Source organism: Mesoplodon mirus (genome assembly GCF_964341445.2).
Source record: "Mesoplodon mirus genome assembly, chromosome: 3".
Taxonomy (NCBI): Eukaryota; Metazoa; Chordata; class Mammalia; order Artiodactyla; family Ziphiidae; genus Mesoplodon; species Mesoplodon mirus.
This window is the reverse complement of record NC_138978.1, coordinates 41,830,743-41,850,030: the sequence shown is the minus strand read 5'-3', so window position 1 is coordinate 41,850,030 and position 19,288 is coordinate 41,830,743. Positions and strand designations below refer to the sequence as shown.

Here is a 19,288-nt window from a genome sequence, read left to right as displayed (position 1 = left end):
TGTTCAGCTGTTGGCTCCCGCATTCCTTCAGTCAGTACTTGCCAAGCATCTCCAGATACAAGTGGGGAGGGGGAGCAGCCCACAGTATCGTAGGAGAGACAGAGCCTCTAGATTCTGTGAGAAAAAGCTGTGTAGGATATAAGCAGGTATAGGACAGTGAGGGCTTTGGAGGTAGCTCTGGGCTTGAATTGCAGCCCTGCCACTTACCAGAGCTGTGGGCAAAATGTTTTACCTCTGCCTATCTTTCGGGATAGTAAGGATTAAGAATTAAGGATTAACTGAGATTATGTACCTAAATGACTTAATACGGTGCCTGCCAAAGGTAGATTCTCAGAAGAATTGCAGAGGTGGCATCTGAGCTGGGCCTTGGGACTTTAGTTCCTCTTCACTGTATCCCTTATTCCCCTTGCTCTTCCTCCAGCACTAGAAGATCCTTTAGCAGAGCTTGTAAATTCTTACCCTTAAAGCAGAGAGAGATGCTTTCAGGGTAGGAGCTTGGTAGAGCTGGTTCTTTGTTTTGCTGGCTGCCTCGGTCTCCCCTGGGTGGCTGGGGGTAGCAACCTCACAGGCTTCGATGGTGATATACTTGGCCAGAGTCAAACAAGCCCAGGTGGGCGAGAAAGCCCTGGGGCCAGTCGGTTGCTTTGCTGACAGAGCCACAAGGCCTACTCCAGACTTGCGCTTGAAACTGGATTTGGGCTGAATTTGGCCTTGCACTCTCCCAGAGGGCACCCGCTGAGGGGTGTTTTGACCAGGTGGGTGTATATGACAGATTTTATTTTTCACACAGATCATTGAAAAACATGCAGGACACAGTCGGAGTAGGGTATTTCGGGAGGTGGAGACGCTGTATCAGTGTCAAGGAAACAAGTGAGTATAGTGTTGGGTTACTTGCTGCTTCTCTGGGGGGGATGCTTGGCTGCAGAAAAGGAAGTTATTCTTACTGTCTCCTGACCCCAGCAGTTAGCTCTCACTCTTTCCCCCAGAACTGTGTATAACTCCTTCCATCTTTCAGTGTTCAGAGAGAGAGAGAGAGAGAGAGGAGAAGCAGCAGCAGCAAAGAAGCTCTCGTCTATTTAAGCTGAAATACTGTACATATCATGAATTTATGCAAGTTAGAAGAGCAAGCAATCTGAATCAGTGGCTGCTTGGGAAAAAATGGGGTTTTATTTCTTTCAAGCGCCTGTGGAAAGCAGGCTGACTGAGTGTTGCCTAGTAGAAATCTGTAGGGACCTGCTTTAGTTAATAGATGAGGATGATGAGAACTCTTAAGACTATTTGCGCTGTTTTCTGTCCCTAGCATATTTACATACGTGCAGCTACTACTAAGGGTCCTGAAACCTTGTTTAACACTCGTTGCTTGATAACTGGGCCAAGGTGGTCTCTAGCCCCATCTTAGTCTACTCACCACCCTCTCCAAATGAATGGCTCTCCCACTGTGGCTTTAAATCAGGGTGACCTCTAAGACGCCGCTCCCCCCTTTCTCTCCCTCCATGGCAGGGTCAGCAGGGAGCCAGTGGCCAGTATTGATGGCTTTGTCATTAAGCTTGGAGGAAGGGGGCTGCTGTTGATTTAACTCCAGGCACTGCCTCTACAATCTTCTTTCAAATTAGGCCATTTGGCCATCTTATTCGGACGCCTTTTTGCTAGTAAATGTCCGGTGTCTCCCAAAATGGTCAGCATTTTTTATGAGGGACAGATTTTTATTTTCAGCCCTGCAGCTTCTGAGTTCAGCATTGCAGACTCTACTTGGTTTATTTCGTTCTTTAAAAGAAAAAAAGCCCCCAACACCTCCAATATCCAGGCTGGTGGCTTCCCTACTGAGTTACAAGACGACCTTGTTGGCAGAGCGCAGTAATGCTCAGGCAGGCAGAGAGTGCTCACCGGGGAAGGCCACAAGTGCTACAGTGGCCGGGAACGCGGCCGTTTCATTAAGTAGCGCTTAGCAGTTAGGGTCTAGCGGTGCCCACGTTAGGCCCCAAGTCTATTTGACAGATGTTTCCATTTTCTCCAGGCAATGTAAATACTGCCCCGTGATTTATGGGCAAGAGGGAGGGCAGGTAATTATTTGCTGCTTGCCTCCAGGACACACACCTACTATTCAGTGTTATTAGCCACAATTGCTTCCAGTCGGCTGCAGATTTTATTCAGTTTAATGTGACTGGGACTTTTTTATAACTCTACCTAGTGGGTTTTAGGGTTGGGGTTTGACAGCACAGACTTGGTGGAAACACCAGAGACTAAACATTATGGAAAGATAAGGTGACCTGAATCTTGCTAACACCATTGGCTACTTCTCAAACATGGGGCTTTAATAAGCATTCTGATTTCAAGCTGATTTCTGCCCTGTTACAGGGCATTGGTTTTTGTTTTGTTTTGTTTTTTCATTGTGTATGTGTAAGTGGGCTTCAATATATAATACTATTTTCCCTATTTAAGGAACATTTTGGAGCTGATTGAGTTCTTTGAAGATGACACAAGGTTTTACTTGGTCTTTGAGAAATTGCAAGGAGGTACTTACTCTTGAGTATGTGTTTGGACTTCTGATTAAGACCCAGGGCGGTGATCATCCATCATGAATCCCAGAGACTTCTGAAATGAGTCAAGCTAATAAAAAGGATGAAGGACTTAAAACTGCCCTTGATTTGGGAGAAGGGAGGCCGGAGGGAAGGATGTAATTAGCATTTTGCAGAACTCAGAATGTCACCTGTGTGGACTTCTATAAATGCCTTCTCATTATAATAGGACTCGTATATAGATACATTTAGTCGTCAATTTATCAATCCATTGTTTTGATACATTCACTATTTAATGAAGTTAATTATGGGGTGGGAGCTCTTGCATTCATTGTGAAGTCTAAAAAGGCTCACCAGAAGGTGCCATCCTTCAGATGGACAGATGCCATTCTCGACCATCACCACTATCACCCACACACATGATCACTGGAATATATATTTAAGTTGCTTTTCTAACCTAGAGAAGCCCTTTCTCTCCCCATCACTCACCCAGCCCTAGGAAGCATTTGCAAGGTGAAGGTTAGGGAGGATGTCTGGAGCCTAGTGGAGGGCTACACGGAGGGGTTTGGTGGTTAAGGGAGCTCCATCACTCACTAGCTGTGTGACCTTGAACAAGTCACATAATCTTTCCCAACAGTATTCACTATATCTGTAAATAAGGATAATGACAACACCTACCTCCTTGGGACACTGTGAAGATTAAATGAGATAATTCATGTGAAATGCTTAGCTCAGTGCCCCACAGGCACTAAGGGTTCAATAAATGTCAGCTGTAACAATTGGGTATGCTGGGGGCTATCTTAGAAGTGTGTAGAGTATTACTCGCCACTCTCCCTTTTAACAGATTTGAAAACAAGAGACTCACTACAGTAGAGCAAGCCTGAGACCTAGCCAAGAGCCAGTTTTCTCAGAATGTTCCACAGCGTGTTGGGATCCTTTGATTTTTAATCTGGCAAGATTAAAGATCTTTCATCCCCTCCCCATGACAAAAACCAGAGATAATAAGTAAACGTGCCATTTTTAGGATACAGAGATGACACCTTCTGCCCCAAAATACTGGCTTCCAGTGGTGAGCACAGACCACATGGAGCCAAGCCATATGTTCATGCCTGTGTCTACCCCGCCCCTCCCAACCACACTAGCACCATGAATTACCTATCTGAGATGCTTGATGCAGCCGGGGTCATCAGTAACTACTATATCACTTAGAGCACACCTCTACTGAGGGCAGACTCAGCGGGTAAAGAGAGTGTGTGGTTGGCTCAGGAAAACCCACCCCCCCAGGAGTCAGACCATAGGTCCTGCTGAGGAAAAGTCTGCACAGGCTCCGAGACCTGACTTACTGGGCTTGGGTCCTGATGATGCCACCACTTCCTGGTATATGATCTTGAGCAAGTTGCTTAACCTTCTTGGCTTCAGGTTCCCCATCTATAGCTATGTAATGGGGATGACTCTATTTTGTACATCTTGTACAATTGCAGTGAGGATAAGATAATCTATTTAAAGAGTATCACATAGTGCTTGGTATAACTACCCAGTAAATGTTAGCCATTGACAACAAAATAATAATAACAATAATAATACTAAGTGGAAAAGTTCAGGGGGAAAGCCATTTTTTTCCCTTTACTAGACCTTTACGTAACGCATAAAGGTGTGGCTTTTCCATTTGAAGGCATGTGCTTTTGTTTGGACTGAGATCAGATGCAAGGGAGGAAAAGTTCCTCTAGAGAGGCCCCCAACCCCATGTGGATTTACTTTTAGTTCTTTTCAATTTCAGAAACCAAATCTGCCCCAGTGGCATTAATATTTTTTGGTCACTTAAATGGTATTCTCTCTCCCTTCTGTGCTCATCATAGACAGGTACAGAAGATAGGCTTCCAGTTCTGTTTGGTCCAGTTTTGTGCTGGTACCTGCTCTGTGCCAGGTACCACACTGCTGCTGGACATTTAGCGATGAATGAGCCTATGTCCCCACCCCAAACTTTTGAAAACTTGGCCTCTGAGAAGTTACACTTACTGGAGCCTGAAAAGGCATTCCTCTGTGTCCCTCTGCTCTCCAGGCTCCATCCTGACCCACATCCAGAAGCAGAAACAATTCAACGAGCGAGAAGCCAGCCGAGTGGTGCAGGATGTCGCCACAGCCCTTGACTTCCTGCACACCAAAGGTTAGCCAGGCCTTGGCCGTGGTGGGTGGATTGGGCTGGTTGCCTCTGAGGACCAAGGGAGAGGGGCAGGCCAGGTAGAGGGCTGGGCCAGGAGCTGGTACAGCTGGCAGGCCCACCCAGGAGGGTGAGGGGGCAGGCCAGGGTGGCTTCTAGATCTCTGATGTGAATGGTGGGTAGATGTGGAGCTATTAAGCAGGATAGGGATACAGGAGAAAGAGCAAGGAGTAAAAAAAAAATGAATTTCATGTTGAACAAGGTATGTCTGAGTGTGTGTATGTGAATGATCTTTTCCTTTACTAATGAAGAATGCAAAACTCATGCATAATATGACCTAGACTCTAGTATAAATATCTGGGTATTATTCAGTCTAGTCTTTTAAAATATATCACCTCTATCTCTCTTTTCAAAATTGGCATGGTAGTATACGTGTAGTTTTATATCTTGTTCACAATAAATGGGAAATGCATTTTTCTATTAACATGGTGAGTTTGAGGTATCTGTTGAACATTGTGTAAATAGAAAGCTGCTATTGTTTGAGTTACACTTCAGTTTACAGTTCCTTAGCTAGAACTTTTGTAGTAAATTAAATATTTTTGCAAATTATATGTTTTTGCATTTCTTGAAATATGTTTGACTATTACATACGTTTTTAAAATTTGCCTAACAGCAGTGCCATGACAAAAATGAATTCTGGCTTCACCTTTTTACCAGCTGTGTGCTCTCTCAGTAACAATGCCTATCTCCTAGAGCTATGGTGAGAATTAAGAGAGATAATAATGACATCATCAACAGTAGCTAACACTTACGTAGCGCTTGTTATGTGCCAGGCACTATCCTGGGCCTTTTATATATATTGATTCGTTTACATAATTGTGTGTCTCTTGTGTATGTGTTGTATACTTATAACATATATATATATAGGTGGAGCATAGTGCCCGGCACATAGTAGTTCTTCAGTAACATTTCCTCCACCCTCCTCCCCCACCAGGCAGAAGGCATCTTTACTCGGCATACTGATTCCCTTAAAATTACGCACTCTGCCTGGTGGGCGTGGGGGTGGAGCACATGCTCTGAGGCTTAGTTCTGCTCCCTTCACTTCCATGGACGTTGGCCAGCCTCATTGGTTGTGAGCGCTCAGGTCCACTTACAGGCATGCTGCTCCCGCATACCGCTCTGTGCCAGTGATACTGTGCAGACTGGTGAGACATGTGCCAGAGGGGAGGTTCACCAGTCCACCTTGCTTTCTCCCGTGGCTGAGGAGAGTGCTCCACGCTGACGCTGCCCATGTTGGGGGCCTGACTTGCACATGGGATGAAAATTCCTAGAAGGGGGTGTCTGTACTTTGCACAGCATGATGAATAGCAGTAGTTCTGTTTCTGAAAGCTGGGATGCATGTACGTAACACCTGCCTGACAGAGATTTACAACTGCTCCCCAAGCTGCCTCTGTAGATTGCAAAACTGGGTCACGCTTTTTATAAGATCCATACCTTGGAGGGGGGTAAAGGCGGGGTTTTTTGTGTTTTGTGTTTTTTTACCAGAATGCACTACAGGGAACAGAGGCTGGTGGTGTCTTAGGAGTTCTGAAGTGCTAGTTAACATCTAGCTGGCCAGCTGCCCATGTGACTAGAAGTTGGAGGGGATGAAAAACGATTTGCAGCTGAACTTGGCTGTTTTCTAAATAACTTTATGCTGGAAAGATGAATTGGGCTAGAATGGGTCAGCCTGAAACAAGTTCCATACTTTTAAATACTGGACATACTGCAGCTCAACCTCTGGGAAATGAACCGGAGCAGTTCGATGGCCAGTGTGCTCACTGAGGAGGCCCACTATTACGGCCTGGCTCTCAGTTCGCAGGCCAGGGGACAACGGGGCCATCAGCACCTATTTGAAGAGTAAGGCTCCACGTGTGGCTCGTGATCTTTCTGTGGGAGCACTTGCTGTAATGGAAAATATCTTTCACTTTTAGCGCGGCGAGCTGCAGCCCAGCTCATTTGTGCAGCCTGGACGTAGTCGCTCTGGGTTCTCATTCAATTAGGTGACTGATGAAGTTACTTAGCCTGCTGGAGCTCAGGTTCCTCTTCCCTAGTGAAGTGCCTCCTGCTGGGAATCTAGAGGGCTGCCTGAGAAGTTGATCAGCAAGTGAGTTGTAGTGAAGCAGAGTCTGCTTTTCCCCATTATTCCACGAATCCTCTGCTGCTTCCCAGTGCTTCCAAGCAGTAGCCGTTTGGCTTTTGCTTGACTTTATAGCCCTCTATCTGCGCCGTACACTCTGCAGGATGAAAAAGGAATGGGAAGTTTCTGTGTCCACCACTAGAACACCATGGCCATGAGTTGGTTCTTTGTCCCTGTCTTTGGTTAAAGGGTTTTGCCCCCAGGTGCCTTCTTGGCCAGTTCAACAACTTTTAATGCCTCACGGGGTAGGCTGTAAATCCGCAGTCTCCTTCAAGGAAGTCTGACCAAAATACAGAAGAGGTTTCTCTTAAGAACAGCACCCTCGGGCCAAAGCAGTCCTTGCTGAGCTTCTGGCAGGACTGTCTTGGACATGCAGAGCAGGTGAGAAGGGAACCAGACAAGCTTTGGGAGACTTGTTAACTAACGCTTGATCCTCTGAACATTCAGGGAGTCCCACTGAAGGAATCATTTTTTTTTTGAATCGGCCACACAAGAAGAAATGAGGTAGAGCAGTCCCAGCCCCCTGAGATGCTCCTAAACAAGGCACTAATTATTTCTTCATCGCTGTTCCAAGCATCGCTGTTTGCAGGGCTCTTTGCTGTGCTTCGTATTAGGCTGCTGATTCTGGGTTGTCAGTGTGGTGATGAGAGGTAGGCTGGCTGGGATTCATTTAGCCCTTCTTATCCCTGACTGACTTCTAAAGCTTCCGCTTCAAAAGAACTTGCAGAATCAACTGTGCTTTTGGTTTGTGTCTCTGGTTACTTCTGCCTCCTGCAGCTAGTTGATTTTTTAATGTACCATAATTGGGAATTAATCTGCGAACAGCAGCATTTGGAAAAAATTAATTGTGTGTGGAATGTTTGATAATCAAGTGCATATGTTAACCATTTCTTCGCTCTTTGTCACTTCAGGCATTGCTCACCGCGATCTGAAGCCAGAAAATATATTGTGTGAATCTCCAGAAAAGGTACTTAGGGCCTGATTTGGGATGTCACAGTTCATACTGACTCAGGGAAGCCACCCTTACTTTCAATGTAAATCATTAGCAGCTCTCTCAGCCTCAGGTACCAAGTTGAACTGATTATTATAGGCACATGAGAATATTATACCTAACGGGTAGTGTTTCTACATCCCAAGTAGGGCTAATCCTTGGCCCTTCTGTGCTCTTTATCAGCAGATTGGCTTAAGCCTGAGTGTTTGTAAAATATATGAGACCTGCACAAAATGAATGTTTTCTAATCCAATGCACCTACCTTTAGAGCAGTAGATGTGAGTCAGACAGCAGCTCCATCTTACATCAAGCAAATCTCTGCCTGTAAATGATGTTTATGTTATGGTATATATGCCTGCCGGTGTCCATCACTAGAAGTGATAATTAGGAAGCAAGTTCTTGAAAAGGGTTTCTGCTTCCATTTTTATTTCCAAAGGTGCCCATTAAAAAGAAGACATTTATACTTGATGTTGAACAAATGCAACCTATTTTAATCTTTATCTTAATCTACTAGTAAATGGAAGTGTTTGCATCTTCATAGCATGTATGAATTTGAAAAAGTCTTTGTTTGTTAGGAGGGACTTAGGCCCAGGTGGTTTTGATGGCCCACATTCCTAGCTGTGTGTGTATACATGTGCATATGCATGACACACGTGTCTTGGTCTGGATTAGGGGAGAGCTCATAAGTAAGGAGTGGCTGTGAGGGAACATGTGAGTCAGCCTGCTACTTACAATGCTTTTGTGGGGAATAGAAATGAATTCGCTCAAATAAATCTTGTGACTTCCTGTCAGTGGCTCTGGCATAAAACTTTATAATTTATCATGATTATCATTATGGTTATTATTAATAATTATGTTTAACATTTCTTGAGCACTTAACATTGTACCAGGCACTTACACTTGTTTTATTTAGTATTTATAAAATCTCATGAGGTAGACACTATTATTATATTCATTTTATGGGGATAAGGAAACTGAAGCTTAGATAGATTTAGAAACTTGCCCAAAGTCACTCAGCTGATAAGTAGTAGAGATTAAAACTAAGGTAGTCTGACCCTAGACTCCACTGGTGCTCTGAACTACTCTGTCATAGTGCCTCTGGTTTACAGCATACTTTCATGTCCTTTGTTTCATTTGATCTTCACGACACAGGTTTTTTGCCCCTTTTTATGGCTGACGTTAAAATTAAGAGAGACTGAGTGTAAAAAGACATCATCAAGAAAGTAAAAAAACAACCCACAGAATGGGAGAAAATATTTGCAAATCATATGTCTGATAAGGGTTTAATATCCAAAATATATAAAGAACTTCTAAAACTCAATATCAAAAAGACAACTTAATTTAAAAATGGGCAAAGGGCTTGGAAAGACATTTCTCCAAAGAAGATATACAAATGGCCAGTAAGAACATGAAAAGATGCTCCACATCTTTAGTCATCAGGGAAATGCAAATCAAAACCACAGTGAGATACCATGTCACACCTACTGGGATAGTTACAATACCGAAAATAGAAAATAAAAAGTGCTGATGAGGATGTGGGGAAACTGGGACTCTTCCCCATCGCTGGTGGGAATGTAAAACGGTTCAGCCACTGTGGAAGACAGTTTGGCAGTTCCTCAAAAAGCTAAGCATAGCATTACCATAGCACTCAGCAATTCCACCCCTGTGTATATACCCAAAAGAGTTGAAGACAGAGACTTGAACATCAGTGTTCATAGCAGCACTAGTCATAATAGCCAAAGCTGGAAACAGCCCGAGTGTCCATCAGCAGATGAATGGGTGAACGGAATGTGGTATGTCTACGTAATGGAATATTGTTCAGCCGTAAAAGAGAATGAAGTTCGGACGCGTGCTACCACATGGATGAACCTTGAAACCAGTATGCTAAACGAAACAAGCCAGACACAAAAGGACAAATGTTGTGTGATTCCACTTATATGAAATATCTGGAATAGGCAAATTCATAGAGATGAAAAGTAGATTAAATGTTACTGGGGCTGGAAAGAGGGGGAATGGGGAGTTATTGCTTAATGGGTAGAGTTTCTGTTTGATGTGATGTGACAGTTTTGGAAACATACTGGTAATGGTTGCCCAACAGTATGAATGTAATAATGCTACTGAATTGTACACTTGAAAATGGTTAAAATGGCATGTTTATGTTATATATATTTTAACCACAATGAAAAAGAGAAGCTAAGTGAAAAAGAAAAGAAGAAAGCTAGAATGAAAGGCAGAGAAAAGGGAGGGAGGAAAGAAAGAGAGGTGGGAGCTGCAGTAGGTAAATGGCAAACGGGGACTAGCACTTTTGACTCGCTCACTGTGCTACTCCACCACGCAGGCTATTCTCCTGCATGCACACAGCGCCTCCCACTTGGCTCTAGAGATGACTCATGCTCTCTGCAGTCTCGGGTGCAGCATCTAGTCCCAGTGGACTGGGCTGCTATGTTGATGCTGCCTAGAGTGACCAACCATCTCAGTTTGCTCGGGCCTGAGGGATTTCCTGGAATGCAGGACTTCCGGTGCTTAAACCGAACAAAACCCCAAGTAAGCAAAGACAGGTTGGTCACCCTAAGCCACGTGAGGTGGTCAAGGGTTTTATGCAAAACTCCTTTGCCCTGCAGTAAGTGAGCTACAAGGAGTCTTTCAGGAATACGTGCTAACTTCTCTAACTTCTGAGTTGCAACCTACATTGCTGGCAAGAGTTCCATAGGTTTGCTCCTTGTCTTATACGAAGTTCACAACCACAGTCTGACCCCATGTAGTGCACACATTTTCTCCTAGTTGGGAAACAAGGAAAGAACATGGAGAAGAGGACACCTTAGGACAAATCCTCAGGTGATTTCTAGTTCACTCAAGAGGAGGAAACATGACTGCCAGGTAAAGCTGGGCTTCAGCGTGGCAGCCACACTGTGGCAGTGTACCCACATAGTCACGCTGTCTCCTCACGCCCTTTGGCTGCTCCTATTTGTAACTTTGCTTCCTGCTTTCCGTTTCAGGTGTCTCCGGTGAAAATCTGTGACTTTGACCTGGGCAGTGGGGTGAAACTGAACAACTCCTGTACCCCCATAACCACACCAGAGCTGACCACTCCAGTATGTATGGCTGGGCACCTGTGCCCCCTTCTGAGCTCCTGTCCCTAATGTTCTGGAGACCAGAACAGAGGGCTAAGGAAGGGAAACCAAGTGTATCTGCTGCTGCCTGAGTTGTTGTTTGGCCTCACTTCCTATCTTAACAACCACCCCCATCCCCCACCCCTCCCCTGCTTAGGTGCTAGTGGAACTGACATTGGAGCTTTCAGTTTAGGGTGAGTCCACTGCTAATGAGACAAATTATATCCATAAGAACAGGCTGAGCCCTGACTCCTGACCCAGGTGAAGACAGACACTACTCTCAGGCCCACCCTTTTGCATATGAGCATGTGGACAGCTCCCATTCCCATGGCGGAGTCAGGGCGCGTCCACCTATGGTGAAGGTTAGGGAGTGTGGCCTCTGTGGCAAGAACTGAGAGGTCTTTGCACCTAAGGGCCTGGCTGAGTTATCCTGTTGCTTCTCTCATTTCCCATTTCCTGCCCAGATGGTGCTGCTGGGAGCTATTTCTTCCTAAGACATCTCTTGTACATACTGGATATACTATAATTATTACAATTCTTTTGAGATTTGCACACTTCAAAAGTGAGTTTTCCTAATTTTTTTTTTGGCTGCATTGGGCCTTCGTTGCTATGCGCGGGCTTTCTCAAGTTGCAACAAGCGGGGGGCTACTCTTTGTTGCAGCACGCAGGCTCAGCAGTTATGGCGCATGAGCTTAGTTGCTCTGCAGCATGTGGGATCTTCCCGGACCAGGGCTCAAACCCGTGTCCCCTGCATTGGCAGGCGGATTCTTAACCACTGTGCCACCAAGGAAGTCCCTAATAATCTTTTTTTAAGACGTTTTTAAATACGCCCATGTCTCATTCTAAGCAACATTATTAGAGATGTCTCTATATTAGCTTCTCCTACACTGAGCTACCTTATTCTCAAAGTCATTAGCTCTAATTGCCAATAACAAAGAAAATGTCCTTTCTCCGCTCACCATCTTCCCATCAAATTAGTTGTGTATGTTGCAGGGCTGGGGGGAGGGTTGCCTCCTGGTGAGCCTGAAATAATGAAGAGGGAAGCAAAAAGAGTTTGTTTTGTTTTTATCAGCAGTCTTCTATGCAAGTATGGGAGGAAGGAATCCTGGATTCTTGACCTGGGTTTGCCACTGATGTGCTTGAACAAATCCCTGTCCCATTCTAGTCCTTGGTTTTCCCATCCATAAATGGGAGAAGTGAGGAGATAGCTTTGTTCTAAGACCTCTCCTAGCTTTGATGGTCTCTTAATTCTAAATTCTTATTCTTCCATGCTCAAAGCTAGCAGGGAAGCTTGGCAGGACTTCACTTTAAGAAATCCTTGCTGGGCTTCCCTGGTGGCGCAGCGGTTAAGAATCCACCTGCCAGTGCAGGAGACACAGGTTTGATCCCTGGTCCGGGAAGATCCCACATGCCATGGAGCAACTAAGCCCGTGTACCACAACTACTGAGCCTGCGCTCTAGAGCCCATGAGCCACAACTACTGAAGCCCGCATGCCTAGAGCCCGTGCTCCGCAACAAGAGAAGCCACCGCAGTGAGAAGCCCGCACACCACAACCAAGAGTAGCCCCCACTCGCTGCAACTAGAGAAAAGCCCGCGCGCACCAGCAAAGACCCAACTCAGCCAAAAATAAATAAATAAATTTATAAAAAGAAAAAGAAAGAAAGAAATCCTTGCTTTATGGAATTAGATCTCCTCCCAAGAGCTATGCTCCTGGTACATTGAAGTACCTGCTCATTGAGTGACTGTTTTACAGAGAGCCAGGGCAGGGAGAGATTCCTAGAGCTTCTTGACCAAGGGTCTCTGCCTACTGGAGAAGGACCTGAGAAGATAAGAAGGTGACCTGGAACTAACTGGTCCTGTGGATTGTGGGGAATGGTAGGACTCAGTTTACAAATGTCCAGTGGCCCAGCTTTTCTAAGTGCCTGGGTGGCACCAGTCAAGCTCTCTGGATGACTTACTCGACAGCTTCTTACTCTGCAACTCCATCCTGTTGCTCAAGTCCCATTACGGTCCCCTCCCTGTGACTAAGCCTCTCTCTTCTCTGCCATTTCCCCCTCTCCACCTCTGGCCCCACCCAGTGTGGCTCTGCAGAATATATGGCCCCTGAGGTGGTAGAAGTCTTCACGGATAAGGCCACTTTTTACGACAAGCGCTGTGACCTGTGGAGCCTGGGTGTGGTCCTCTACATCATGCTGAGTGGCTACCCGCCCTTTGTGGGTCACTGCGGAGCCGACTGTGGCTGGGACCGGGGAGAGGTCTGCACAGTGTGCCAGGTGAGCACAGAGCCTGCTGGGAGGTCAGGCAGCTGGGGGAGGCCAAGCAGGACTGGGCTTGGTGATTGTGCCTGATCTGGAATGGGGTGTATCGTGCCTTTCCCTCTCAGTCCAAGAGCAGCCACCAGGTGAGATGGAGATCATCAGGCCCTCAGCCCAGAGAGGAGTTCAGGGGAGGATTGTTAGAGAATATCGTTCCTGAGCTGAGTGAGTCTCAAAGGAGGAGTCTGGCCCCCTCCAGGAGGGGAAGAGAGGCAAGAAATGCAAGCAGAAGGAACAGCACGAGCAAAGATAGGAGGTTTGAAACAGTGGTGTATGTTGAGGGAGGAAGAGGAAGGGTAAGGATTCTGGTGGCGGGAGATGAGCCCGGTCATCTGGATGGAGGGCCCTGGATGAAAGGCTGAGGAATTGGGCATTGTTCTCTAGTTGACATTCCTCACTCATCACCCACCTGGCCCCCCAAGTAGCATCGCCATCCCACCCACCCAGGGCGTTCTGTGTGGTTGGATGATTTAGGGGAGGGTGGGGGTTGGGGAAGGGGCCCTAGTCTGGGAAATACCCAGGCCACTAGCTGCAGGTGCAGCTGAGGTCGATTGGACCCACATGATCAGACCATGACAGGCACACCCTGCCCATCCCCTGGCCAGTGTGGCCTCAGTAGGAACCTTCTTTACCTAGAACAAGCTGTTTGAGAGCATCCAGGAAGGGAAGTATGAGTTTCCGGACAAGGACTGGGCTCATATCTCCAACGAGGCCAAAGACCTCATCTCCAGGCTCCTGGTTCGAGACGTGAAACAGAGACTGAGTGCCGCCCAAGTTCTGCAGCACCCGTGGGTGCAGGGGGTGAGTGACTGGTTGGGGGGGTGGGGGCGTCCACCTCTTCAGGGCTGCAGCAAGGCATGAGGAAGCTCTCACACCCCCGTGGCTGATCTCAGCTGGAGGGAGCCAGATGGCAGCTTCAACCCCTGTGCACGTAGAACTGAACTGACCCCTGGCCTAACCCCACACCGAGCGCCTTACAGATATCACTGACTGGGCTCTAACCTTGGCCGCAGACTAAGCCCCAGGCGGCCCATGCCCCTCTGGAATGGAAGAGGCCTCTAGAAGATTCTCCATGTGCGTCCCACTATTGGCAGAGGCACACAGCAGAGGGAGCAGCCCGGACGGCAGCAGCATCCCCTTATACAGAAATTTCGTTAGCTGAGAGCACGCAGAAACAAGCCCTTTCCACCCTGCTTGCTGTGCAGCTGCATTGGGGGCTCATAGGTTCCCCTTGTGCTGCTGGGGTCTGGCTGCAGCTTTCCTGAAAGGCAAAGGCTGGTGTTTTCCCCACAGGAAGGCTCCACGTCTTCACTAGAAAACATTTTAACCATCCTCCTCAGTTAATCATGATACGAGACCTCTGTCCCTCCAAGGGGTCTGCCAAACCTTCTGTGATGTACTGTGTCTTCTTGGTCTGCCAGTCCCTAGCCAGCCTCAGTGGCCCTGACAGTGGAAGGAATTAAGCGTTGCCAGCCCCAGTTACAGGTGGGAACCCAATCCATGGGTCTCCAAGTGGCTGATTCCCAACCACCCAAGAACTGCTGTAGCCACCCAAGTGCTGCACCACTGAGCACTTACCACATGCCAGACACTGGCAGCAGTGGGAGGAGCGAGACCCAAGCCCTGTCTTCATGTTCTGATGGGGAGAGGGAACCAAGGGAATAAATGATAGGATAGTACGACAGAAGTGTTATCAAAAGTGTTCAGGGGCTTCTCTGGTGGCGCAGTGGTTGAGAGTCCGCCTGCCGATGCAGGGGACACGGGTTCGTGCCCCAGTCCGGGAGGATCCCACATGCCGCGGAGCGGCTGGGCCCGTGAGCCATGGCCACTGAACCTGCGTGTCTGGAGCCTGTGCTCCGCAACGGGAGAGGCCACAATGGTGAGAGGCCCACGTACCGCAAAAAAAAAAAAAAAAAAAAAAGTGTTCAGGGCACCAAAGGACAAGGACCCACCTCTGCTTGGGACGGGTTGGGGGGCAGCAAGGAAAGGGGACTGTCTCATGGGGGAAGTGACCCTGGAGCTAGGTCTCGGAGGGTGATTAGGACTTTGCCAGGTAAAGAGAGGGCTCTCCATGCAGAGGCAGCTGGGTTGGGGGCTGTACCTTGCTTTCTGTCTCCTTGGAAGGTCTGACCCTGCAGGCACGCATGGGCAAGTCCCTGTGCTGGGCCCGAGCCTCTAGTAACCTACCCACTCCGCTGGCTTGGGTGGGGGCAGCTCTTGAAAGAGGGAGCAGCGCTTACCCACACGTCTGTCCTTCCCATTCTAGCAAGCTCCAGAAAGGGGACTCCCCACGCCGCAAGTCCTCCAGAGGTAAATGCTCCTGCTGCACTCCACGCCCTTCCTCACTTGGCTTTGACTTTCCCCTCAAGCTCTCAGCCACATTGGGGCCTATCCCCACATGGGGCACGGGGAGCCCATCTCTAGGCTCAGGTATCCTCTTCCTGAATGGGCTCCTGGCCTCCCTCTCCTCGCTCCTCTTCCTTGTCTCCCTCTACACTAGGTCTGGCTCCCTCTCTTCTCTTCTTCCACCTGGATGGCTTCCCCTGCCCCAGCATCTTTAAGATCCTGCCTTAGGCTGTTTGCAGGAGAAAAACCTGTTTTGTGGATCCACATGAATCCTAACTGGAAATCACTATTTACAGCCCGAAGCATACCAAGGTTTCCTTCTACTGCTGTGGGTTGGTGAAAGTAGCAGGAACCTAGGGCCTTGTAAGGCAGAGGGACCAAGTGTCATATACACTACTAGACAAACAATAATAATGGCCACTGTATAGGAAATACTTAACCACCCACCAGGTATCGTACTAAGGGCTTTACATATATTGAATCTCATAAGCTTTACGATACATTTAAAAGAGAGGTGCTCCTACTGCCTCATTTTATAGATGAGAAAACTGAGGAATAGATAAATCAAGTTAACTTACTCAAGGCTACACAGTAGCCTAGGGAGTGGGACTTTGAACCCAGATGTGTTTGACTCTAGTGCCTTTTAACACTAGATCATGTTCCCAGTGAGCACTCCCTATTCCCCAAGGGCCAGAGCTAAATACAGCCTCATGGGAAGCCCTCTGGCTTCCATGGTTGGTTCCTCTGGGAACCAACCTCCTGGCCAGTTTCCGGGAGTTAAACAGGGAAGTATTACACCTTTATAGTCACAGTTCATTTGAGCCCAGCTTGGGTTCCTCCCTGATTCTTTAGAGCTGCATCCAGATGCCCTGAGGCTCCAAACCTCAGATCCACCTTAGAAAACTGATTCAGCAAACCCAGAGTGCCGGTTACATGCTAGCCCTGAGCTGGGTTCTGGGGACACAGACGTAAAGGCACAGCCCCTGCTCTTGGAGCCCCCTGTCCTGACGGGGGAGAGGGCTACACGTGGGTGAGTTTCAAGTGCTGTGACCCTTCCTCTGGTAGAGCATGTGCAGGGCTCAGAAGAGGGGGCTCTGGCTGGAAGGCGGCGTTTGTCCCAACTCTTAAGTCCAGAGACTGTCCTTGAGGCTCAAAGCCTTTCCAGCCCCAGTGAAGTCAGATTCCAAACCCATGCAAAAACTTCTTCAGAGAGCAGCCTGTGCCAGCTCAGAAAAATCCAGTGGGAGCATAGAACCGCAGCAACTGGTGTGGGTGTCGAGGAGCTGGCTGGCGGACCCCACTGAGCCCTGCCTTCCTCTCTTCTCTGCTCCCCCCATCCCTGCAGAAATAGCAGCACAATGGACCTGACGCTCTTTGCGGCCGAGGCCATCGCCCTTAACCGCCAGCTGTCTCAGCACGAGGAGAATGAACTGGCGAAGGAGTCAGAGGCGCTGGCTGAGGGCCTCTGCTCCGTGAAGCTTTCCCCTCCCTCCAAGTCACGCCTGGCCCGCCGGAGGGCGCTGGCCCAGGCAGGCCGCAGTGGAGACACGCAACTGAGCCCGACACCCACAGCGCTCTGTCCCACTCCGGGCCCCAGGCCTGGCCCCACTGGAAACCTGTGAGGGGCCTGCTCTGCGGCTCCATCCAGGCCTTTTCATCCACAAAGGCTCTCGTCCTCCTTTCCCCAGAGCCCTCAAGGAAAAAGCCTTTTCTGAAGGAGTTGTCTTTGAAAGGGAAACTATCACTTGTCACTTTGCATAATCGCCTGCGGCAGGAACATCTCTTTACTGGGCTCCTGCCCACTTGCTCACCCGCCTGCGGATCGAGGATCCAGCCCGCTCTCACCGGCTGGGGCTGCGGCCTTCAGGGAGCCAGGCTTGAGAAGCGTCAGTTGACAGAGGCTCTTCCCTATCTCTGCACTGTCACCTGCCTCTGGCAGTCCTTCCACCTTCCTCTGTCCTCCGGACGTCCTCCCCCCTTGGCTGAGGGAAGCCATCCCCTCAATTCAGGGAAGGGCAGGGAGCCTTCTGCATTCAGGAAGCCAGATCAGTCTTCCAGTCGATAGCTCAGAGAAGCACATAATCTTTCTTTGCCATGACCAAAATGTGTCCGTCATTTATCATCCTCTTCCTTGTTTGATTGCTGCTGAAGTCAGTAGTAGTCCGTTTTTTACAATATTTGGCATTTTTTCTAACCGTGCTCTTCTGACAAAGATGAGACTTTAAGCTCCCACTGTGAGCCCATGGACTTTCCAGAGCTCTTAGGGTTCACTCTTCTCTCCTGAATTTCCATGCATTTGGAAGGTTTTAATGAGCTATTTCCTGTTACTCTAACTGGTTTTAAGCTGTTCAGATGATGAGTGACTTAGAGACCAGTGTGTCTGCTGCTACCTTTCTCGAGCCTGGTGTGGAGGGCAGCGCAGGTCTGGGGCACTGAGGAGCTCTGTGCCTGATGTGGAGCCAGTCCGGAGGCTGCCCACCACCATGGTCTGAGCCATGTAGTGCCTTCTGCTGGGGAGCTGATAGCTGAGCATCAACTGAGCTGCTTAGTTATCTAAGAAAATCGATTTGCATATGTCAGATGTTTTTAAAACACAAGGATGCTATTATGCATTGTGCTTATTTTAATAAAACTGTTTTAAATTCTAGTGCCTTCCTGGTGGTCCTTTCTTCACCTGCAACCCTGAGAAGGAGACAGGCCTTCTAGAGAGGGGCTGGGTCCAGCCGAGGGGGGGTGCCCCTTGTAGAGACCTCTGAATATAGCACAAGGTGAAGGAGAGATCATTGCTTCTCTTTTTTAGGTGAGGAAATGAAATTCATCAAACATTTGTCAATCTCCTTTTCTGTGCCAGGACCCAGAGATAAGTGGGGAACAGCCTCTGCCTTTTAGGATCTCCCTATCCAGTGGAAGAGGCTGTGTCAGCAACCGTCACACAAGCTGGCTTCAAAAAGCACTTTAACAGGCGTGCCCTGTACCCAGCCCAGCCCACCCACCCGTGGAGCAGAGTCCCGTCTGTCTGAAGCAGCGCTAAGCCTTTCTTGAGGCTCCATCCTGTGCCTGGGACTGTGCTTGTCCTGCCAGAGTTAGTAACAAAGAAAAATGGCGCCTCCATCCACAGTCCTCATGTTCTTCGAGCAGAAGGCTTCTGTGCGCGTTGCCTTAGTAATCCTCAGAACCAGACTCAGAGGACTGTATGGGGAGGGCCTTTAGAAATTCCCAAGGAGGTGGCAGAGGGAGGTCTGAGTGTCAGGGCAGAAGACTGGGCGCTGCTGCCAGCTTTGCTCCCTGGGGGAGCAGAGAGCCGAGATGGGGTGCGGGGCTCTCCCCTGTGGGGGCAGGTCATGGGCCAGGCTGCCAGGTGTTCTGCACCGTGAATCCTCCGTGTCAACGAGGACATACTTTTTGTTGATGGTCCTTCCTTTGCAGGAACCCTTACCATCCTCACATCCCCTCTTCATCTACCCAGTGTGGGATGGGCTGGATAAATTGGCCTGCAGAATCTGAGCCTTTTGACCCAAAGTCTCCTTGTCCCTGGGGACTGGGAACCAGGGTGTGACTTTTGTCTTTGGACTCCAGCCCCACCCTGGTCAATCCTCCAGGTTGGCCCAGCAGGGACGTGACTTACAGGAGCTTCCTGGACCCGAGTATTCCACCGATCCCACTCCCCAGGTC

At 48.3% G+C, this 19,288-nt stretch overlaps 1 protein-coding gene across 6 annotated transcripts in view; it reads left to right on the top strand.

The window, feature by feature from the left end:
* Positions 1-18,263, top strand: part of MKNK1 (MAPK interacting serine/threonine kinase 1) — a 53,994-nt gene extending 35,731 nt beyond the window's left edge. For 5 of the 6 annotated variants that reach the window (XM_082615887.1, XM_082615888.1, XM_082615890.1 and 2 more), the window contains 9 exons: positions 791-870; positions 2,440-2,513; positions 4,576-4,680; positions 7,765-7,820; positions 10,841-10,936; positions 13,034-13,228; positions 13,907-14,071; positions 15,537-15,580; positions 16,962-18,263. In XM_082615887.1, coding sequence (XP_082472013.1) covers positions 791-870; positions 2,440-2,513; positions 4,576-4,680; positions 7,765-7,820; positions 10,841-10,936; positions 13,034-13,228; positions 13,907-14,071; positions 15,537-15,580; positions 16,962-17,238 — 1,092 coding nt within the window. In that variant the 3' untranslated portion in view covers positions 17,239-18,263. The remainder of the gene's footprint in view (positions 1-790; positions 871-2,439; positions 2,514-4,575; positions 4,681-7,764; positions 7,821-10,840; positions 10,937-13,033; positions 13,229-13,906; positions 14,072-15,536; positions 15,581-16,961) is intronic. The other variant, XM_082615891.1, reaches the window with a different exon arrangement.
* Positions 18,264-19,288: the final 1,025 nt, after the last annotated feature.